Source organism: Ostrinia nubilalis, chromosome 24, assembly GCF_963855985.1.
Source record: "Ostrinia nubilalis chromosome 24, ilOstNubi1.1, whole genome shotgun sequence".
Lineage (NCBI taxonomy): Eukaryota > Metazoa > Arthropoda > Insecta > Lepidoptera > Crambidae > Ostrinia > Ostrinia nubilalis.
Genome location: NC_087111.1, coordinates 6,782,949 through 6,807,419, shown reverse-complemented (window position 1 = coordinate 6,807,419; position 24,471 = coordinate 6,782,949). Strand labels below are relative to the sequence as shown.

Here is a 24,471-nt window from a genome sequence, read left to right as displayed (position 1 = left end):
TACATCTGATGTGTTTGTTATAAGCTTAGCTAAAGTGTCTGCCTCTTCATTGCCCACCACGCCCACATGTGAAGGTGTCCAGAAAAAAATAATATCTCTGCCCATGTTACATAGTTTGTGATATTTTTCTTTTATTTGAAAAATAATATAGTTTGTTTTTGCGTTATGACACGGGTTCGACAAAGCTTCTAAAACACTCATGCTGTCGGAAACTATTATCCATTTTTCAATGTTTGAATGCTCAATGTACTCCAGAGCAGCCAGCACTGCGCATGCCTCGGCAGTATAAATACTTGCTGCAGATGGTAATTTTATCCCATGACCAATCTTGACATTTAAGTCATAAAATGCCATAGAAACCTTATCTTCGGTTCAAAGGTGACATTTCGTTAAAAAAGTTGTCAGTGGAAAAATGAGAATCAGAGATATTGTAAAGCTGGGATAGGCCGTTCATTTCCAATCAAACATGCAGCAGCCCAAACTGCCCAAAGAAAACTTAAAATAAAAGTGGAAAATTAGAAATTGCAATGACTATTTACCTACCTGTATACTGTTAATGTTTTTGCCAATCAGCTAAGACAAAATGAGTCATGCGGGAACAGTCCATTATAAAAAAAAAAGAAAAAAAAAATCTTCATGGCGGGAAAGTGGATGTCATGTTTGGGCTTCTTCGCGGGATAGTCAAAATATGTATGTTGGTAATGTTTAGCACTGTTGTTTTACCTATGTTTAACCGATTATTGGCAGCGTAATACACTCAACATCAAATAAATCGCACCTTCCGCAACGCGAACTGAAGATTTTCTTCTGACACAATCATGGTGCCCCAACAATATTGGTGTTATTTGAAAGCCCAATAAATAAACTTAAAGAAAAACACATTTAATTTTTTTATAAACAAATAACAGGTACTATAAATGTGACTTGAAAAAAGACATCAGTTGGGGCTCACCTCTGGGACCAAGTAAACCAATTTCTGTGGTTATAAAACCAAATAGGGATCTTACGTGTCCTTTTTAACAGATGGGTAGCGATTAATCCCAACTTAACAGTTTTAAAGTCATAAAAGTTGGCTCAAGTGTAACTACCTATTTTTTGTAGAATTGACTCTGGATCCTTCTAAAAACATATTTTTTGGGTAAAAACCTTTCCTTTAATGAAATGAAGTTTAGAACTAGGCTTTCAAATGGTACCAATGTTGGTGGGAAGTGGGGATGCATACGTTTGATAAGTGCTTGTCGCGGGAGGTGCGATTTATTTGATGCCGAGTGTAGTTGTGGATTATTATGTGTTCGTGAACGTGCATTAGTGCAAGCAATAAAGAATAAAAACAGTGCAACATTTCAAATTATCTTAAGAATTCCGCGTAAGCCGTGAGGTCTTATTATAGTGCCATATTATTATCTTCAACCAAGAGAACGGGGAATCAATATTTTTTACATCATTACATTTTTATTAAGTTTATTAATGAATTAATTTTAGTACAGTTATTTTTGTACTTATGTGGGTAGTTACAAATATCTACTGTTTATAAATGTTGAGAAGCAGTGTGAAGTACGACCACGCTGTTTTGATAATCTGAAATAAAAGTAGGAAAATTAACTATGTATTTTGATTAGGTTAGCAAACTTACTTGTTTTCCACTTTAAATTCTTTCTATGCTTTCGTGTTCTTAATAAATTGGCTATTAAGATTTCTTTATAAAGATTCTAAAAGTGCTGATAAACTTACCGTAGTGTAGCTTGCAAGCGAAATCACAGAGAATCCGTATGTGGTTACGTGGACTTCCTTTTGTGACCTAAAAATAGGAAATGCACAGTGGGTAAGTACCAAAGTACCTAATCGAATTTTGGGTACTTAACACTTTCATGGACAGTGAACTGCTATAGCAGTCATAACAATTAAACTTTTACTGTGTCTGGGTTGCTGTCCGGGAAAGTGCTAATTAGTTTTTATTTTATCCCGAAACAAGGACCAAAATTTTAGACACCATCATGATAAAAGGGTATTTAAATTTCATAACGGGACTATTCCCACTTCTCGTTGCGACCGCTGCAACTCCTGTGTAGCCAAGATCTACAGCTTGACCGCCAATAAAAACCCAACCAGTGAAGGTCAAGTTTATCCCGAGGGAAAGTTAAACTGTCATTTGAACCGCAACGAAATTAATTAGAAGAACATAGGAGGAGTTCAATGTTAAGAAAAGATAGGCACCACGGACAATAAACATCAATTAAGGGGACCTATCTTATGAGCCTACATGGAAAATGTGTAATAATTTTATACATAAGTAATTAAGTAAGGTAAACGGCTACTAGTTCGTGATAGTACGTAAGTTCGTAAGTTTTTTTTCTAGCTCAAATAATAAGCAAATGGAATATTATTTATAAAAATTCTTCATTACTACAAAAGCTCTATTATTTAAGCTATCTAAAAAACCAAGTACCAACATTGTGGTGCCAAAAATGAGAGCAATACGAAGCTTCAAACTCTCAAAGAGCCAAAAACATCCGTGCGGCTTGCAAAGGTTGCTCTCACCGTAAGGTTAGCGCTCCAACTTCTTAAGCTTATAAAAAGGCGTAGGAACGTCCATTTAAATAAAACTTGTAATAGTGGTTTCATGTGTTCCTTGACAATTGATTTGGCTTAGAAAAAAGTTATATGAAAACGTAGAATTCCTTTAAAATTGCGATTAATTGACTCACGAAATAGCGTACATATTATTTTTCGGGTGTCCCCTATTTCGTGACACTACCGAATCAAGGATATTATGGATAACATCTTGATGCTTGGTTTTTAAATAATTATTTATGATAATTTAAATGTAAGTTCTGAAACAAATAATGCATTTATTTAAGTTTCTCATGACCTAAATTCGGTATATGTTTCGTTCACTAGAATTTATATGACACGAGTTTGAAGTTCACATAAATGACCAATTTTAAGATAAATTAGCATAAGTAGTACCAGCATAATTTTGGTTTTATTTCGATTTGTTATTTTTATCTTTGTTTATTCGTATTGTATATGGAATAGATAATAGTTAATTGACACATTTTGACAATAATCCATGAATTTTACTTGGGGAATTTGGAATAATCAGTATCACGAAACAAGGAACCGTATTATTGTTTTTTCCAAGTTCGTGATATATAAATGTATGGTGTTAGGTATTTTTATGACACATACCATCAAAGAAATCGACATATTTTTTAGTTTTTTATACTTACCTATCTAAGAAATTAATTAATTACTTACTTTTTATTATGAGTCATTGGCGTATCTGGGGTTATTTTCACCTACCCTCACTTAAAACAGCTCCAGGGGTGGGATTATGGAGAATCCCCCCCCCCCTCCTCCCCATAATCCCACCCCTGGCATCTAATGGCTTGTGTAAATATTTTCACATACTTATCGTTACAAATAACAAATCAAAATTTTATGGGTACGAAGGGGGGGGGGTGGTAGCCCCCCCCCACATTTCTAATGGTTATATAAATATTTTCACATATCGCTAGAAATAACAAATCAAAATTTTATGGGTACGAAAGGGGGGGGGGGTAAGTTCCCCCCCCTACATTTCTAATGGTTATATAAATATTTTCACATATTTTTAGAATTAACAAATCAAAATATTATACGTAGGTACGTACCTAGACTCACATTATTTCTTATGAATATTTCAGGTAAGTAATATCGTCAATTTTACATAATTATTTTATGCTAAATTTATATTATCGTTTTTAAATTTATTAAACCCTTAATCATTATTAAAATATCCTAACTGGATGCATAAAACCTTATCCCGAAATAGGGGACATGAGTTCACGAACTTAGAAACAGAGCAAAATTTTGTCACGAAACAGGATCCAAACAAGAGGTCCGCAGAACAATTAATATAAAAAAAAGTTCAAACTATATAACTATAAATTATGTATTAACTTACTGTCAAAAGACCAAAGTTTAGCATACAAAAGCTTTCATACTAATATCATGCTTGGTTATTTTTAAATAAAATGTTAAAGTCGTAAGAGCCTTAATATACCGAAGTAGGGGGCACTTACCTTACCTGTGAATCATAATCAGAATGGAGCTCTTAATTTTCTTCGTGGCTTTGTACCATCCGCTGTTGTATAAAGCGTCTGATACGCCTTCACTCTGTAATTAATATTTTATTTGAAGTAATTAAGATAAGGAAGGACGCATTTGTAATGGAAGATTATTAAGTAAAGAGAGGGAGAAATGTAGCTCTTCATGCATGAAAATCGTGTATGTGATACATCTGAAAGAGCGCTTTGTTTTAATTCGTCTTCCTTATTTGGTAGATTTGAACAAAATGTAAGCTTACGTCAGTCAAAATTAAGTTTTTAAATTTCTATTATCGATATCGTAATGGTTAACTAAGTAGGTAGTTCTGCTAGTACCTACCTACCTAAAAAGTAAAGTACAGTTTTGTGGAAGTCCTAAAGGCCTCCCCGCCTTTGTCCAGCGGACGTCTTTCGGCTGAAACGAACAGTTTTGTGCTTTTGGTAGTAACATTCAAAATAATGTAACAAACCTATGACATCGATATTGTCCCTTACGACTTTTAAAATGTCCATCCATCCATGGTACATAAGTTTAAGTCTATCACGTCTGAATCACGTAATTTCACGACCCGAAGAATTCACAAAACATATTTTCCCCAGACGCCATCTTTACATGGAATTTAAATGGAAATTCCTTCATCGAGAGCTCGAGATTAAAATTGGAATAATTACGCGATGTTGTATTAATCGAAGTACAGACGTCGGCACGTGAATTTAAACACTGTCGCATCTTATTTAGTGGTAATAGGTGTTATTTTGGCGCAAAAATGTATAGCCTGTGTACCTCTAGCACGAAAACTTTCACCTTCAAATCGTTTGCGTATTCGACAAAATTCGATACAGCCTTTGAATTCAACGATAACGTGACGGTCTCGATTATCAAAATTAGTTTCGTGCTACCATTTCTCTTATGTTCACTTCACGTCACGTTCACAGGGGCGCTGTTTATGTTTTCATACTAAATCTTTTGATGGCGATTCGATTACGCAAACGATTCGAATTTGAAAGGTTTTCGTGCTAGAGTTACTGATGTGGTCGACTGTACAGATTATGTCGGGATCGGCTATGAATAGCCGTTGCCGGATTAGGACCTCGGGACTCGCAGATTGCTTTAAACGAGTACTTATTTATGATCCGCTGGGCTTAATGTTATTAGAGTTTGTATTTTTAAGTGCTTGAGGTTTATACAGATTAATTGGAAGCCTGTATAAGCAGCTGATAAGTATTTTGCGGAGCGCAACCCGTGAAATGTTCCAATTGCCTTAAACTTACAACTTCTAAAATTTTTTTTCATCGGATTAAAGCTAAAATGGCGTTCTTTTCGAAAATTTACTCGAATGTTTAAGTTAAGTGAAGTACTAGTATTTATTCTGTGGATAAGTTAGGTTTAAGAGAACAAATAAAATATGTAACACGACAACTTCAATCGCTTTAAAATAAGCTAAATAAAGCGTGAAGCGTTTTTTCTTATTAAGGGGGAATTTTCTCGAAAGTTTAGTAGGTACATGGTTTAACCAAAGAATAAATACTTACTAAGTGAGAGTGAGAACAAATAAAGTAGATACTCGTATACGCGAAAAAAACCTTTTAGAGTGAGGCAAGAATCGACTAAAATAAACTGACTAGACTCTACCGTAAAATAACGTAAAGGAAGAAAATGAAAAGTTAAGGGCATTAAATCTACAGAAAGTCACTATAAAATTCTATTAGCGCACTAGAAAAGGTTTTCAGCGTAGGTTGTAGCGAACAATCTACTCATCGCAAACATATCCTTTTGTACACATATGTATCTACTTGTAGCAGATTTCAGTAGATAATATGTTACACTCAAAACTCATAAACGGTCAAAACCACTTTTGACTGCAAAAATCAGTCAAAAGTAGTTTTTACTGATGCCCTTGGGCAATATGACATTTTTTGCAGCTAAAAGTGATTTTTGCAGTCAAAAGTGGTTTTGACTGATTTTTGCAGTCAAAAGTGGTTTTGACTGATTATGAGTTTTGACTGCAACAGATACAAAAGGCATCATAAAAAGGACAAGATCAGTGTTGTTCTATAGACCACTGTCCAGAGATTATCGATATGAATCCATTGTTGGTAATTTTAATGAAAATGGTCACAGTGCGATGGTATAGAACTCTCGATTAAAGCGAATATGAAGTCAGAATGTTTATAAATGGTGCTGATAAAAATTAAACTTTGACTTGTATTAAATTATTGATATTTCATTCTAAATAAATAAACAAATTTTAAATTATTTGAAAAGTTAGCATAAACTCGTTTGGTTTCGTCGCTAATAATTATTTTACTTCGTCAATTACAATCACATCGTAGGTAATAATTATAGTGTCCTAGTTATTAGAGTAGCTATCGATATCTTGGCAACGTTATTGAATAGAAAAAATAGGAGGAAGTTTGCTTGGGATTATCCTCTAAAGCCCTATCTAGGGCTTACAACGGATAGATATCATAATGTGCTCCATTCCATCCCGTGTCCAATAAAGATTATATACAATACATGCTTACCGTGCCTATCAGCAAATATTGACATAACAGATTATCTGAAGAATATTATCAGAAAGAAAGCTTTCTGATAATAATATTATTCTTCCTAGATGTAAGAAAAATATCTTTATATTTTTCTATTCTTTAGGCAAATCATTCATAGAGTGTAACGCAGTAGGTACCTATTTACTAAAGAGCTAGGTATTAAAACATTTTAGTCCGCAAACTACTTCTGTTAATCCCTCCTAAACTAAGTTATTTAAATATCAGAACTGACGGCCGATGGGGCAGCAAGGTTCTGGAGTGGAGGCCGCGTACCGGAAAACGCAGTGTGTGACGTCCACCCACAAAGTGGACCGACGACATCATCGACAGCGTGGTGCAGGCGGGCGGCGGCAACGCGGCCGCACGTGTGCACCTCGACCGTCTCGAGCTCGAAGAGGTGGTGGACGCGCTGCGCCGACTCAAACCGAAGACTTCCTCGGGGCCGGACGGCATTCCCCCCTTCGTGTTCCGGGACTGTCGAGCAGTGTTGGCCGCGCCCCTACTACATATATTTAACTTATGTTTAGGATCCGCGGTGTTCCCAGAACGATGGAAGGTGACACGAGTGGTCCCGGTTCCGAAGGGGCGAGTGTCGAGTAGGGTGGAGGGGTACAGGCCCGTGGCTGTGCTATCCACGCCGGCGAAGGTGTTGGAGTCGGCCATACATAAGAGCGTATACGCGCAGGTGAGCTCGCAGCTGACGGACGCACAGCATGGTTTCCGAGCGGCGCGCAGCACCACTTCCAACCTTCTCGCTTATATGGCGGACATAGTGCCAGCAGTTGATAGTGGGGTGCAGATAGATGCCGCTTATTTTGACTTCAAAAAAGCTTTCGACCTAGTCGACAATGACATACTCCTTAAAAAATTAGCGGGTGTCGGCTTCACCCCGCACCTTTTGCGACTGTTTGCCAGTTACATGGGAGGTAGACAGCAGTACGTGGAATACGCCGGGTATGTCTCGGAGCCGTATTTCACAAGATCGGGGGTGAGCCAGGGCAGCAATCTTGGACCTTTGGAGTTTTTGATCATGATTAACGATTTGCCAAGCGTCGTAACGGAGGCCAAATGCTTATTGTTTGCGGACGACCTCAAGTTGTATCTGCCCGTCGAAAGACCAGGGGACTGCGAAAGGTTGCAGGGGGACATCGACAGGGTGGTGGCTTGGAGTGAGGGCAACCGACTACAGTTCAACACATCCAAATGTGCAGTTATAACATTATCACGGGCGCGTAATCTTGTAGTACATAACTATGAGGTTGGAGGTGTAACTATGCAAAGGGTCGTAGAGGTTAGAGATCTAGGCGTGCAGCTGACTTCCAATCTTTCGTTTAGTGAACATATAAACAGTATATGCAAGAAAGCATATCGCAGCATGGGCTTTATACTGCGCAGAGCGCATGGGTTCTCGAACATCACCGCGATTTGTGCTTTATATAACGCCTTAGTCAGAAGTCAGCTGGAGTGTAATGCGGTTATCTGGGCACCTCACGAAACGAAATATAAGCTCATGTTGGAACGGGTTCAGAACAAGTTCATTAGGTATCTGTACTTGAAGCTGTATGGGGTCTATCCATTTTATCCGCTGAAATACCCTAATTTATTTGTTCTGGGAATGGTTGGGTATAGCGAGCTGAGGGTCAGGAGAGACTTCGCGTTGGTGTGTTATATCCACAAAATGTTGAGGGGGAGGGTGCATAACGCGGAGCTGTTTCGACATGTGCGATTCAGTGTGCCGGACCGGTACGCGGAGCGGCGGCGCGCGCCGCGGCTGCTGGCGCTCCCGCGCGCGCGGACCAACCTGCTGGCCGAGGCGCCGCTCACGCGCGCCTTGCGCACTATTAACTTGATAGCGGAACAAGTGGACGTGTTTGCGTGTTCTCTGAGTGAATTCACAAGGACGGCTTTGGGTATTATTAGTTATAAAATGTAAATAGATACTGTATGGTTAGTTTTTAAGTTATTATTAAGCCTACCTAGATTAAGTTATGCTATCGCATTAGGTTTTAAGTACCTGTAAAGATAGTGATAATGTGTGTGGAAATAAATAAATAAATAAATAAATAAATAAAGGTAGCAGGAAAGCGCTGGACGCAAGCCGCTACCAACCGGGTAACATGGAAATCATTAGGGGAGGCCTATGTTCAGCAGTGGACGTCCTATGGCTGAGATGATGATGATACATTTATCTACCTATTATGTGTTTACCACAATAGTCCAGCGGTCGACAGGGATCGAACTAAATATCGGCAGTTTGACGCCGAACCGAGATCGTTGGTTTAGTGGTCGTTCGTTCGTGTTAGCCAAATACGTCCACTGCTGGACAAAGGCCTCTCCCTAGGAATTTCACAACGACTGGTCCTGCTTTGCCCGCATCCAGATATTTCCCGTGACTTTCACCAGATCGTCGGTGAACCTAGCGAGAGGCCTGCCCATACAACGACTTTTCTTTTAATGTTACCTGGTTATTAATCACAGATATTCAGTAATCTATAATATTTATGTGCCATTAATTTACCGATTCCAGGAGCCTCTGACCGTACCAGCACAGCAGCCATGTTTGGGACAGTGCCGTCGTCAGGAACGATTTGTAGACCATTTCGTTCCATTTCTCAACGATCTGGAAACAAAAACATTTTCTAGTAGAATAAACAGTGAGGTTACTTATTAGGTAGGTATAATATTGTTTCCCGTGGATTCTTTCTGTCACAGAAAGTTTTTACCAAAAACACTTTGTTCTTAATTTAGACTTAATTTGTTCTTAACATGAGATATTATATGACTCTTGTGTCAAAAGCTTCTTTAATCAAAAAGCTCTATTCTTAAATAAAAACTTTCAAGCACCGACTTCAGACTGTGCTTAAGTACCTACTTAGTTGAATTTATATTTGGATATTCTAGATCTAAACTAAAAGTCTGTCTGGGTGTCTTACTTGAATTTAAGAAAGTATTTTTAGTATCGTTGTTACGCTCGTATTCACAAACGATGCTTGCTGAAGAGAAGCAGCAAAACGAAGGCACAGCGTTGAATAGAGCTCTGTGATTGGTTCGTGTGTCACCCTGTGCGTCCACGCGCACTGTGAGACCTCATAATAACGTTTGTGAATACGGACGTTAGAATCCACACGATTTAATTTTAGTGTGGGTTGTATGTGACAACTGAAGTGTTAACCTCTTACGTCTTCACACAGAAAACAAAACACTGTTCTGAGCTAGGACTTCTACATAAATAATGATAGGTAAAAGGAATTTGTAAATGGATTACGACTTTGTGGAATTCGCGGGAAATTCAGTCACATAAGTCTAAACTAGCAAGGAACAGCTAGCTTTAACTCAAGTTAAAGCTAACTGTTTAACTGCTGTTGTTTCCTATTCAATTAGGAATAAGGAGAAACTTGAGGAGAAATAACAATGACAAAGACAAAAGTAATAGCAAAAAAATTTGTAAAGAAACCTCCATTATTCATTTCAATGTTTATCCAATCATCCATTATTATAAAATCAAATTAGAGTTAACACAAAAGACAAAGGTCTTTTTTGCTGTCCCAAAGTATCGTTCAATTACAATCTTCTGATAAAATTCACTCGTGTCTAGTTCAGAATTTTAATTAATTTTTCCACACATGTAACACGGGTAATCGTCGAAAAACTAATTTTCTCACAATCGCTGTGGATCTATTGCCCATTGAAATACCAATGCCAGTTGAAATTAATTAAAAAATAGTGATACAATACTCGTACTTTTATTTATTTCTTAGATCATTTATCATCATTCGGTCTGATCATCACTTACCATCAGGTGAGATACAGGTCAAGGGTTTCCGCGTTGTGGATAAAAAAATATAATCTGAAAATCTCATAGACCTATCGTACAAAGTCGTCTTTTCTATAGGCCATGGTCGGCTACTTATTGCCATTTCAATTTTCAACTGAGCAAATTGAAAAAGTAATTCAGTGACTAATAAAACAATATACTTAACTATGAAAACAAAAACACGTGACTGAGTTTATTAAAGAGTTTAACAATGAGTGAACAAACCAATTAAAACGAATTGCCCTACACCCTCGACCAACGAAATAGGACACAGGTATGTCTAATTAATTTAATGTTGTGCAAGTCAATTTGAATCACCCGTTTCAGTGTTATTTAACTTACGTAACTAATTTCAGTGCACGATGAAGAAGAATTCGGTATTTTTGATATCGGCCCGTCGAATAGTTACGGAGCTAATTTCCTGTGTCAAACAGACAGGAAAGGGCCCAGAAAACTTGTTATATTTTGTATAGATAGTGCCATCCACGAAGACGCGCCCTACCAATTTTTGGTCGAGAGAAGCGCGGGGTTCTGGGAGTTTGATCCGAGCGTTCAGTCGCGAAATATTGTAGTGTGCGTTTGCAGTCATGGATAATTAGCGGGTACCGATAACACTCAAACATTAGCGGAAGCATGCATACATAAACTACAAACGATTAGGACGAATGGTGGGGCGCTTCTTCGTGGATGGCACTATCTATACGGTATACCAAGAGGAAATCACCTGTGATAGATAGACATAGATACACGAGGCAATGTACGTGCCGGATAGCGCAGCGTAGGACGTCCACCCACAAGGTGGACTGACGACCTCATAAAGGTAGCGGGAAGGCGCTGGGCGCTGGGTGCAGGCCACTACCAAGCGGCCATTATGGAAATCATTGGGGGAGGCCTATGTTCAGCAGTGGACGTCCTATGGCTAAAATGATGATGATGATGATGAAGATGATGATGACACGAGGAAATGTACGGAACCCTAAAAATAACTTACAACACAGCAGAATCCACAGAAGCAGATGATGATGGAACTGTTGAAGAAGTTGACCAGTAGCGCGAAGCTGAATAAGTTCTCTACGTCTCCTGCAAGTCTGTAAGCATATAATATTACCTTTAGTTACGAGATAAGATAGCACAATTTAAACGCTAATGGCATCTCAAGCTGTTAAGATGCTATTTTGCAACGAACATGTGCACTGATTGCAAGGAAAAAAAAATAGTTGGCTTGGTACCATATTGGTAAACTACTGAGTAACTAATGAATAAAGTCAGCATCAAAGTTCGTGGCACCCAAAGCAGCCAAAAAGTTCGCAACATGTCTTTGTTTTATAGAATACTAGCTTTTGCCCGCGGCTTCACCCGCGTAAAATTTAGTTTGTCACATATCGTCATACATTATAGCCTATATGTTATTTTGGGTTATAAACAATAATACTGTAAAGTTTCATCAAAATCTGTTCAGCAGTTTTTGCGTGAAAGAGTAACAAACATCCAGACATCCAAACTTTCGCATTTATAATTATACGAGTATTAGTAAGATAGTAAGAAATAACTTTGATATTATGTCAACTTTTTGACCACTTTAGGTATCACGTACGAAATATTTGACGCTGACTGTACAGAGCAACTGGCACTACGAGTAGGCACAGAATAAGTAATAGTACAGGTACAGAAGGATTACTCTGCAAGACGATTTAAATAAATGCGAGTCTTGCTGCGACGCGATACAGTCGAATTCAGCTCGCATAGCACTACGTACCTACAATTTTATTCACCTTCAAGTTTTGTCTCTTTCTATCGCGTGCCTCTGAACTCTTCTTACGCTGTTAGGGTTGCTGTCTAGTGAAAAAAATAATTAATCTACTTATATGTCATGAGGTACGTAGGTACCTCATGACACGTATGTATGTAAGTACGCATTAATTATGGAAAACCTTGGGAGAGGCCTTTGTCCAGCAGTGGACGTCATTTGGCTGAAACGAACGAACGCATTATGAGCAGTAGTCATGGTAGGTTAGGTTCCTAACTATCCTAAGAATTATTGATTACCTACATGGCCAACATACCTTTCAGCATCTTTGGGAAGCGAAAAAAAAAGATAAATCCGGTAGATTTCTTTTCGAATTTAAACACCCGAACGCCGCACAATATTTCTTTCTCTTTATGTCCATTTTTAAATAATACTTCGATCATAGAATTAGGTAGGTACTACAACGCACGCCAGGGTCCTGACGGGCGCGCGCGTGACACTCGACTGATATAATACCCGCCGGCGGGGCGCTTCGCTGTAGGTAATTATCGGATGTACCGCGCGGAGTGAGCCAGGCCTGGAGTAGGTAGGTATACGAGATATTATTAGGTGCTCCTATAAAAACCTTTTCTCTGAGAATAAGTAGGTAAGTAGTTGAGGGAAAGGGGTGCTTAACAAAAAACTTTCTATGTATTTTTATGAAATACTTCCAGGCGACGACGTGTCGCTTACTGCGAACGGTATTTCATGGAAATACATAGAAACCAGTGCAGTAGTGTCGCTGCGACACGTCGTCCGCTACCAACTTGTACCTAGAGTGCGATATAAGTGGACGTTAGTTTTCAAACTAAATTAATGACTAAAGTTCTTGATATAACCTGATCAAAGCGTGATGCCTCCGTATTATATTAGCCAGCAGCTTTCGGTGTGTCCTGTCCCAGTCGGCTTCGTTATACATGTCGATAGCCGCCTTGTTGGTGAGGAGGTGCTCTTCAGTGTATTCCGCTTTGAAAGGGTTAAATTTTTGTTAATGTTTGTATTGTTTAACAGTTGCTACGATTGTTCTGTACTACGGTTTCCGTAGCAATGTAGTACAACAATAGGCATGTAGGTATATATAATTGATCGCACGTAGATGAAACCATCTCATACTACGGTTTTCGTAGCACCTTGTAGCGCAAAAATGAAACACGCTTGCAGACAGCCGAGCCTCATTAGTGAGACGAAGGATAATAATAGATTTAACGTTTATTCAGGCAATTTTTTCAATTAATTTTCAAAAGAACCTTCTTCTCAGCACTAGCCAGTATGTTAGCCCAAAGATATATTTGGGACCTATACATATAAGCGTCCTGGAAAGGGCCTTACTGAATAAAATCTTTGACTTCTTCGAAATGCAACTATAACTTTATTTAGGTAGGTAGGTACTTTTAAAAATGTATTGTCCACAAAAGAACTTTCAGCTCCTTACCCAAAGGATACTCCTTGACCAGCTGTCCGTCTACCGGCACGTATATCAGCCTCTTGATCCTCACTGAGAGCAGGTCGAACTGCGTCGTGATGTGGCTGAGGAAGATGCAGAATAGCAGGTCCCCGCATAGCATGAACCAGATGGTTATCAGACCTGGTATCAGAAATCACAGTTCACACGAAGGCTAGGGACTATTCCCACCTATCGTTCCCACCGCTGTAACTCCTGTGTAAACAGGATCTACAGCTTGACCGCCAATAAAAACCCAACCAGTGAAGGCATGGTTGTAGGACCTGGTAACTGCTACACTACTGTACAGTACGGGGACTATTCCTACCTCTCGTTCCCACCGCTGCAACTCCTGTGTAGCCAGGATCTACAGCTTGACCGCCAATAAAAACCCAACCAGTGAAGGTCAAGTTTGTCCCGAGGAAAAGTTAAATTGTCATTGGACCCGCAACGAAATGAATCTGAAGAACATAGGAGTATACTGTACAGCAGTGATAGATGAGTGTTGTATGACTAAACTTTACGTATTTTCAGCCATTTCTCATAAAACATTGTTTCCAGGTTGTAATCTTCTTTCCAATAAGTATCTAAAGAGTTCGTTTGTTCGTTACAACAAAAAATCGACATCTGCGGAACTGAAGCTGTTCCCTTCACTTTTTACTTGTTCACTAGATCATCGGTCCGCCGAGTGTTAGGTCTGCCTACACTTGTCTGCTTACTTATGTTATGTATCTTTAATATTGTAACAATCCAACGTCAAAGGCAGTTCAGCCATGCAAACATTTGCCTTATAAAGGTAATGGCTGTACCGACACTTAAGTAAATATCTCGTGAGACTTGAAAGCGTTATGTCATAAAAGCTATTAGGTATTCTTCCGTAAAACTTGAAAATAATATGCCTCACACGATTACCATGGCATTGTTAATGGCTTCACCAACTTGGAAAAAGTCATTACATAGGAAAAATAGCTAAAACCAAACTTTCTGCATGTCCTTGTTTTATAATAAATCTTTCATATTTTTCTATTCTACCTACGTATGATTTCTGATTACTTGATTTCGTATGATCTGAACTTAGGCAAATTATGTTTGTCAAAGGTACCATGTTGTTTTCTTTTAGGGAAAACGTGTGTAGGCAGGTCTCCCATTAGGTGGACATTTTTGGGGAGGCCTTTGTTAAGCAGTGGACGTCATTTGGCTGGAACAAACGAACGAATACTTACCATGCCAGGTCTGGAAGGCCAGTATGACCTCGTAGTAAATTCTCGCGAATGGGTCGAAGGGGAACCAGTAGAAGAAGGGCAGGATGAGCGGCACGCTGTGCCCCATGGCATAGCTTACTAACTTTTGTTATACAATATGCTGTAATGGACGAAAGAATCCTTACCATGCCAAGTCTGGAACGCCAGTATGACCTCATAGTAGATCCTCGCGAATGGGTCGAAGGGGAACCAGTAGAAGAAGGGCAGGATGAGCGGGACGTTCTGCCCCATAGCTCGCTTGAGGATCTCCACGAAGGGCGGCGAGAGGAATATGACGAGGAGGGCGTTGTTGCACCAGTAGTAGCCTGAGGAATGGTAGAGCATTTTTAAGATGTTTTTTTAACGTAAGGTGGCTCAACGACTGATGATTATGTCCATGGACGTAGGACCCTAGTACTTATTATTATTCTGGGGTAGGACCTCATGTAACTTATTCTTGCTGCAAAGATCTATATAGGTACGTCATATTCATTTTTAACCAACTGGAAATAATAAGGGAGTTCTGTTTCACTGATTTATGTTTTTTTTGTTTAAGGATCAAAGGGTCCGCGGAAGTAAGGCTAAATGATGGTGACTTGTTGGTAATAAATAAATAAAAAACTACATACAATCGTTTGAGCTATCTGTTAAAAGCAACGCTGTTCTGCAATGAAATATGCACTCTAAGCCCAGGAATACCCTGGGCTTAGAGTGCATATTTCACTTCTGCTTACCTTGGACGACGTAGTTAAGCTGCCTGAGTGCTGTGCTGATGATGGCGTCTTCCTCTTTGGTGACGCGACCGCGTGGCCACATGCCTCGCAGCTCGCTCACTAAGTTCTCGTAGATTGGACGGTAGTAGACTATCTTGTAGGACTTGGCCATGGCTGGAATAAGAATAGGCAATTAATTTCAAAGACTGTTATTATTTATAAGAAGTATTTATTTCTAAGAATTTGGTAACATAAATCATCTTGGTACAGCCAGCGTCAAATAGTTCGTGATACCCAAAGTGGCCAAGGAATTGATAAAACAACCTTATTCCATGTAATAAAGACGTGAAGCGAACTTATGACTACTTTGGGTGTTACGAACTACGAGTATTTGTCGCTGACTGTAGTACCTACGTTCGTTAACTTCTGCCTCTGCTAGTGAAATAACATAAAAGACAAAAGCATTTACACCCGTATTCACAAACGATGCTTGCTTAAGTGAAGCAGCAATGCTATACGAAGTCGAACGCACCGCGGTGTCACTCCGCCACTCAAGTACCTATCAAGTCTATGAATAGGTTTTTGGGACCCTGTGCGTCCACGCACACTGTGAGAGTAATGTTGGTGAATATGGATGACAAAAAAGCATTTAGCGACCATAGCCTATGCCAATAGTCTAATGGTTTTGGCATAGGACAGCCGATTCGAGTGTTGTTGGACTGTAATGTGAATATTAGTATTGTATAATAATCTACAAAAACAAATTTTAATTGACTGGTCATGTATTAATCAAAGCCTGAAGGAGGGTAGAATGTTAATTATCTCCACGTTGTTTGTAATTAACATCCTTTACGTGACAACGTGATGTGTTGATTACTTCATTACGAAAATTTTCATGAAAAATATTTTTATTTACATATTACATAATACGAAGATAGGTTATATTTTGTGCCATACGCCGAGACACATGGGAATAGTTATTAAGGTCAATACGTTTTAGATGGGAATAAAATGAGATTGTGATACATATCAAGACATGTAATACCTTATATTTCATAACAATGACGCGTTTTTCTCAAGACGATAAGAAGACCGAACAGATTGTGCTTCAAAATATTACAAGTTCTGTGCTATTATACTCGTATTAGATTCTACAGGCAGTAGAACAGCTCCCAGCAGAATCTGATCATCATTAGTGACTAGCTCGACCCGCGGCTTCGTCGGCGTATTACATCTAACTCAAAGGATGTTCTAAGAGGCGACTAAAGGACAAATACGCGAACATCAGACCTCCTTAGCCCATTCAGTCAGCATAGGATGTAGGCCAAATCCACCATTTACCTACCTCTAGTAAGTAAATTAGTGTCGTGCTCCTGCAAATGACCCAATGACGATGGCTAACCTAGCAGCAGGTAGCCGACACATGGCATCATCCGTAAGATCTCGACCATGCGTTCTGAAAACCACCTGGAAGGAGTCTGGAACAAGAACTCGAACCATTAACCAGGTCCCAGTCCTCCGCAGGTCCATTGGCCAGGTCCCAGTTGAACCAAATCATTATTTTAGTAACTAATAGCATATGGCCGCGGTTTCACTTGCATGTAGGATATGTCTTAAAGGTAGACATTGTTTCCACCTAGTGGATACATACCTATGTCCTGAAAGCCCAACGTGATACACTACAGGGTTTACTTTGCTAGCCACGACTAGTACTGACCTAGCAGCAGGTAACCGACGCATGGCATCATCTAGGAGAGTTCGATTCTGAGTACTGGAAGAATTCAACCCAGTAGAACCGGTCTCAGCAGAACCTAATCATTATTAGTGACAGCCTTTGCCCGCGGCTTCTCCCGCGTGGTGGATTAAATCCTAAAGACCCAGTGTAGAACACGTTATGGGCTTATTCTACTTGCCATGACCTACTGACCTAGCAGCAGGTATCTCGATGGGGTCCTGGAAAGAGCTACAAAAGAACAAATACGCGAACGCAAACTAGTAGAACAAGACATCTTAGCAGAATCTAATCATTGTGACTAGCTTTTGCCCGCAGCTTCGCCCGCGTAATGGCTAGGTCCTGAAGGCCCATTTTGGTATACCTATGTATACCTCAACCTTCATAGCAATGAAGTACTGACCTAGCAGCAGGTAGCCGACGCACGGCATCATGCGGAAGATCTCGACGGCGTCCTGGAAGGAGCCGCCGCGCGCCGTCTCCGCCATGTTGATCAACTCCAGCCACGTTACCACGAACAGGTTGGCGAACTCGAACCAGTAGAACAGATCCCAGCAGAACCTATATAAGATTCAAGTTTAAATTAGGACCTTTTTGACACCAGAGGGCTTAGTGTGAATTTACATCAAACGTCGTCACTAGCGGGCGCGTTAAAATATGAAGATTTTAGTTCTGGAAAGTTTCCGATAGGGGCGCTGTACAATCCGTCATATATAATATTTAATGTCACTTTTTATGCAGTCGACATCGAATGCGTTTGACGTAAACTCACACTACGCCCCCAGAGTCCAGACTTGATTTTCAGGGCTTGATGGGTTTTAAAGAAACTGTCGTTTGTTCTTTCGTATCAGCCAAATGACGTCCACTACTGGAGTGCATTACCGTAGCAAAATTTTTATAAATGTTGTGCTTTAGAGAGTCGAGAGTATAGCAGATAATTAGTCCATCGTGAGCAGAAATTTGCGGCGTTTACCCGTGGTCCCCCCAACATGTCCCCCTGGTGGGTCCACGGGTATTTTTTTTTACCCGTTGTCCCACCGTTCTGAACAGTTTTTGCCAGTGGGTCTACGGGTAATTTATTTTAACCATAGTCCCACCGCACAGTGGTAAACGTTGCATGTCACCTCACATTCTTGAAAAAAAAAACGATAAAATAAAATAGAAAGTCTATTTTTTTACATCAATTTTAATTAAAAAATAATTGGAAATAAAATAAAATGAAATAAATTTTCTTCTTGGAATAAAATTGAAATTAAAGGATGATGGGCACAAATGTATGGAAAGTGGTACCCGCTCCAATAGCCATAACCAATATATATTTCTAAAGGCCTTTAGATGTAGGAAAATGTCTGCTATGGGGCCAGTTCTAATTAATAATTATAGATTTTTTTATAATTATACCTAGGTGACATGCAACGTTTACCACTGTGCGGTGGGACTATGGTTAAAATAAATTACCCGTAGACCCACTGGCAAAAACTGTTCAGAACGGTGGGACAACGGGTAAAAAAAATTACCCGTGGACCCACCAGGGGGACATGTTCGGGGGACCACGGGTAAACGCCGGAAATTTGTCCACTAATAGCAAAATTCGTTCAAATTATAGTTTTAAAGTTATTAAGAAAAAACAGATTTTGCTGGGGTAATGTTTGAAACGTTACCCCAGCAAAATTTTTTTTTGAAAGTCGTTCTATCCCGGAACCAAATACATGGATAGATAGCTCTTGTTGCGTAGTAATTTGTCCACGAACAGCAAAATTTGTTCGTGTTCCGGTTCTCAAGTTATTCAGAATTTTGCTGGGGTAATGTTTTGTGATGTCTTAGATCTCGTAAATGACTCAACGCAGAAGTTTGAAAAAAATACCAATGATAGACCTTGATATGTCCAAATTAGTTCAAGCATTAGTAATTGATTTGAATGATAAACACCAGTGTAATTCAATGATTTCGAAAATCAGATAAAACGGATTTGTGAGTAAACCAGTACTCTTACAATCGAATAAAAAGATGTAGCATGTACCCTTGGTACACCTTTATAACCATAGTAAATATAAATGATGTGGCTTTGCGCAAAAGAGAGATTTCAAGAAATTTAATTTATTTTAACAGTCTTACTTTCGTGGCCGAATACGCGATTCCCTTATAACAAGGGAACATGGCATACAATGGACAAATTAAAATGTTCCTTGAATAAGCTATCCTGTTAATTTCAGCTTTATATTACGGCTTATAAGAAAGTTATCGGACTGCAAAAAAATATCAGGAATTCTTCTATAAGCCGACCAAATTATAAAGGTCACAAAAAAGCGACCGTTTCATACATAAGGCTTGCCATCTTAAATCAACGGTATGATATCGAGGTTTCGTCAGTACAGTTGCGAACAAAGGTGTTGTGTTGAGTTGAGAGGTCAGATTATTGAAATAATAATATGAACATTTTATTTTTTAAATACATTTTATAATTTACATTACAGATAACAATGAGAGGATGACATTGCAAGGTGGTGCCAGTCCAGTCTTAAATCCGTTGATATATGCTGCATCTGCCATCTTTTTGACTAAAAGATTCTTCTATCTTGCAGCGTAGACCTTTAGCTACAGACCTTAGACAGTATTTTTGTGAAAATTCTTACGCATGGTGGAGGAAGGGACGCTCTAGACACTCAAGTCTACAAGGAGTCACATGAACTCCAGTTTTAAATCCGTTGACATCTGCTGCATCTGCCATCTTTTTGGTTAGAAGATTCTTCCATCTTGCAGCGTAGACCTTTAGCTACAGACCCTAGACAGTATTTTTGTGAAAATTCTTACGCATGGTGGAGGAAGGGACGCTCTAGACACTCAAGTCTACAAGGAGTCACATGAACTCCAGTTTTAAATCCGTTGACATCTGCTGCATCTGCCATCTTTTTGGTTAGAAGATTATTCCATCTTGCAGCGTAGACCTTTAGCTACAGACTTTAGACATTATTTTTGAAAAAAAAACGCACGGTGGAAGGACGATGGAGACTGATTAGAAATTTAATATTTAAAAATCGTTTGCACGAATTACAATATTCCACATAACTGTACAAAACATTGACAGCTAAGCTACTAATTTGCAAAGTATACCTGTATGTATGGAGTGATCGCTTTTCTGTAACCTTTATAATTTGGTTGGCTTATAGAAGAATTCCTGATATTTTTTGCAGTTCAATAACTTTCTTTTAAGTCGTAATATAAAGCTGAAATTAACAGGATAGCTTATTCAAGGAACATTTTAATTTGTCCATTGTATGCCATGTTCCCTTGTTATAAGGGAATTGCGTATTCGGCCACGAAAGTAAGACTGTTAAAATAAATTAAATTTCTTGAAATCTCTCTTTTGCGCAAAGCCACATCATTTATATTTACTGTGGTTATAAAGGTGTACCAAGGGTACATTCTACACCTTTTTATTCGATTGTAAGAGTACTGGTTTACTCACAAATCCGTTTTATCTGATTTTCGAAACCATTTAATTACACTGGTGTTTATCATTCAAATCAAGATAAAGATAAAGATAAAGATACATTTATTTGTTCAAACATGTGTACATAAGGTGTTAAGTCAGCATTTAAAATGGTATCAACATGTCGTACCTTTGCGGTGTACAAATTAAATTAAAAATAAAATATCAATTACAATAATACTGCATAATCAAATCAAATTAAAGTTAAAGTCAATGTTGCATAATCAGATTAAATGGAAAAAAATATATATTAAGAAGTAAATCAAAATTTGTCACTTAGGAAGTCCGTCAGATTATAATAACATTTTTCAATTAATAAATTTTTAACCTTTATTTTAAATTCATACAATTCTAATTTTTTTATTGTTAAGGGGATGTTATTGTAAATTCTAGGTGCCATACATAATATACTTTTACTCATAAGAGCCGAATTTGAGGGGGGCATCCGTAGTCTTGAGTAGTCGCGTCGGTTGCGACTGACAACATCCTCTAAACGAATAAAAAGTGACGGATTGGCCTTAACAAATAGTACTATTTCTAAAATATATATTGACGGAAATGTTAAAATTTTATGTTTTTTGAAAACTGGCTTACAACTATCAGCCGCTTTCATTCCAAACATTGCTCGTATACAACGTTTCTGCATTTTAAAAATAATTTCCTTGTCAGTAGAATTCCCCCAGAAAATAACGCCGTATCTCAAATTCGACGCCACTAAGCCATGGTACGCCAAGAGCAGAGAATCAACGTTTAGTAGTGGAGCTAACTTGTATAGTGCGTATGCAGAACTACTCAACTTTTTACTTAGGTACTCTATGTGTGTCTTCCAGTTCAGTTGTTTATCTATGAATATTCCTAGAAATTTTGCACTGTCTACTTCAGAGATTGTCATGTTATTGTATATTACATTTATGTCAGGTGCAGATATTATTCTTTGTCGGAATTTCATAACTTGTGTCTTAGAAATATTTATTTTTAAATTATTATTGTCTAACCATGAAATTATTGATGTCAAAGAATTATTAATGTCATTTTCATAAATGTCAGGTCGCTTACATGCTACAGTCAGAGTACTATCGTCCGCAAAAAGAGTCATAGGGTTGTCAGTAGATCGAGGTAGGTCATTAATATAAATTATAAATAATAGTGGGCCCAAGACACTACCTTGTGGTACACCATATTCAACATGACGTTCATTTGATCGATATTCTAATTCCAGTTTCGAGTTATCGTTTAAACGTGTAATGGAAGTATATTGTTTCCTGTTGTCTAAATAAGATTTTATTAGTTGTGCTACATTGCCTCGAATACCATATGTCATGAGTTTGTCAATCAGAATGTCATGTTTTACGTGGTCAAATGCCTGAGTCATGTCACAAAATATAGTACACACGGGATTTCTTTTGTTGATATTGGGTATAACGTTGTTCAAGAATTCAAATATAATCAATTACTAATGCTTGAACTAATTTGGACATATCAAGGTCTATCATTGGTATTTTTTTTCAAACTTCTGCGTTGAGCCATTTACGAGATCTGGGACATCACAAAACATTACCCCAGCAAAATTCTGAATAACTTGAAAACCGGAACACGAACAAATTTTGCTATTCGTGGACAAATTACTACGCAACAAGAGCTATCTATCCATGTATTTGGTTCCAGGATAGAACGACTTTCAAAAAAAAATTTTGCCAGGGTAATGTTTCAAACATTCCCCAGCAAAATCTGTTTTTTCTTAATAACTTTAAAACTATAATTTGAACTAATTTTGCTATTAGTGGACAAATTTCTGCTCACGATGGACTAATTATCTGCTATACTCTCGACTCTCTAAAGCACAACATTTATAAAAATTTTGCTGCGGTAATGCACTCCCACTACTGGACAAAGGCCTCCCCCAAGGATTTACATAACGACCGGTCCTGCGCTGCCTGCATCCAGAAGAAATTGTGTCTTGGAGTTTTTGACTAATGTGATTTGTAAGCTTGGATTTTGGACTGTCACAGAATTGACCTGTTCTTGACAAAACATTATATTAAAGATTCAGTTGATCAATGGTACATGGACTTTCTATCCTAAACTTGAAGTCGCGTGCCCGACATGGTTCATTATTTTATTATTCATCTTCTAATCAAGCGAAATAGGTGCTGTTTTGCTACAAAAATTTAGTTTGATGTGCTGTCGACTGTAGGTATCTACATTTTAGTTTAGCAATAAACTATTGAGTATCGAAACGTATCTGCATCCCTCGACGCAATGACCCTTGGGAACCCTTGGGTAAAGTTACATATTTTTTATTACAACATAAAATATCAGACCAGACATAAAAAGATACGCTGCCTTCAATTTCTTCAAAGTGCAATAAAATGAAAACAATTGCAATATAATTGCTTCGATGTAATCAGGTTAATTGATAATAGGGGTGTGCGACGGCACCCCGCCGTCGGGTATTGAACTATTGTCTCTGGACACACGGTGACAGCAAGATAGCTCTTGGGATAGAGGAAAAACACTGGGACAATTATTGAGCTTGCTTCGCACTGGCTATAAAACTGCATGACACAATTTTATAGTCACGAAAAAGTAAAAATTAAATAAATAAGGTAATACCTCTCAATCGATCAACATGGAAAGCATTGGGGGAGGCCTATGTTCAGCAGTGGACGTCCTGTGGCTGAAATGATGATGATGATGATGATGAAGGTAATACCTTAGCTGAATTAGAGATATTGATTGATGGAATTTTAATTAATCCCTTTGCAAAAATAATTTTATAAGACAAGTTGTGTTCCAAAGCTTCGTTTTGTGACATAGACTTGAGATAGTAATGGATCTAGATATATCTTATTTACAAAGCTGCTGATAAGGAAAGAAAGAACAGTATTTATTTGGTACAAGTAAAACCAATAATTTGGCCGTCACATAACTTAGTGCTCCAATATTTCTACCATTAATCTGTTTCTATTACTCTTGGGGCAATAACGAATACCGCTTGTTCCCCAATTAGTGATTAATTTCATAGTGTTATTACGTGCTATGAATGCCAAGTAATCATTTATCGAGGAACGCTAACATGCACTATCCACAAATTTATTATTTGAGAAAGGTAACCGGTTTTCTTTGAGCGATACGTTTTAAAGTTAGGGAAAAGACTCGGTCGAATGCGAGGATAAAAAAGGAATTGTTTTTAAGCATTCATGCATATATTTTAAGCATTTACTTAAGTCTGTCGCCATAACAACAATGTTAACAGCATTGTTGTGTTCCGGCAGTTAGAGGTAAGATAGCCAGTTCCTCTGTGGTTGAGGATTCCAGGTGAAGCTCGCTTCCACCTTCGGCCTGATCATCACTTACCATCAGGTGAGATACAGGCCATGAGCTTCCTCGTTGTGGATAAAAAAATGTTTGAAACTGAACAAACGGGTCTTTTTTTCACCACGGCCAAACATCAAGCTGTACTACCTTACTGTATAATAAATGTCTTTTATTAAACTCATAAGTTCTCAATACAAAAGAAGGAATTGTAAATAAATACTCACTTCACGAGCTTAGAATCTTTCCTGGTGACCCTGAGTCCGACCAGTTTTAGAATGGCCATGGGAATATCATACGT

The 24,471-nt window shown here is 38.4% G+C and overlaps 1 protein-coding gene across 1 annotated transcript; it reads right to left on the bottom strand.

Moving 5' to 3' along the window:
- Positions 1-1,444: 1,444 nt before the first annotated feature.
- Positions 1,445-24,471, bottom strand: LOC135083745 (odorant receptor 85b-like). The gene is made up of 11 exons (XM_063978484.1): positions 24,398-24,471; positions 17,769-17,926; positions 15,655-15,807; positions 15,067-15,246; positions 13,671-13,823; positions 13,078-13,204; positions 11,444-11,540; positions 9,157-9,258; positions 4,070-4,158; positions 1,732-1,798; positions 1,445-1,578 (listed from the first exon to the last, which is right to left on the bottom strand). The coding sequence occupies exons 1-11, from the start codon at positions 24,454-24,456 to the stop codon at positions 1,522-1,524; spliced, it is 1,242 nt and encodes a 413-aa protein (XP_063834554.1). The 5' UTR covers positions 24,457-24,471; the 3' UTR covers positions 1,445-1,521.

What these genes read in the sequence shown, in the direction of transcription:
- LOC135083745 (XM_063978484.1), bottom strand. Translation starts at nt 24,456, where the DNA reads ATGGCCATTCTAAAACTGGTCGGACTCAGGGTCACCAGGAAAGATTCT. An exon ending in GGCGTTCCAGACTTGGCATG is followed by an intron (nt 13,824 to 15,066) that starts GTAAGGATTCTT and finishes TTCTGATACCAG; the next exon opens with GTCTGATAACCATCTGGTTC. An exon ending in ATTCTGATTATGATTCACAG is followed by an intron (nt 1,799 to 4,069) that starts GTAAGGTAAGTG and finishes TCCTATTTTTAG; the next exon opens with GTCACAAAAGGAAGTCCACG.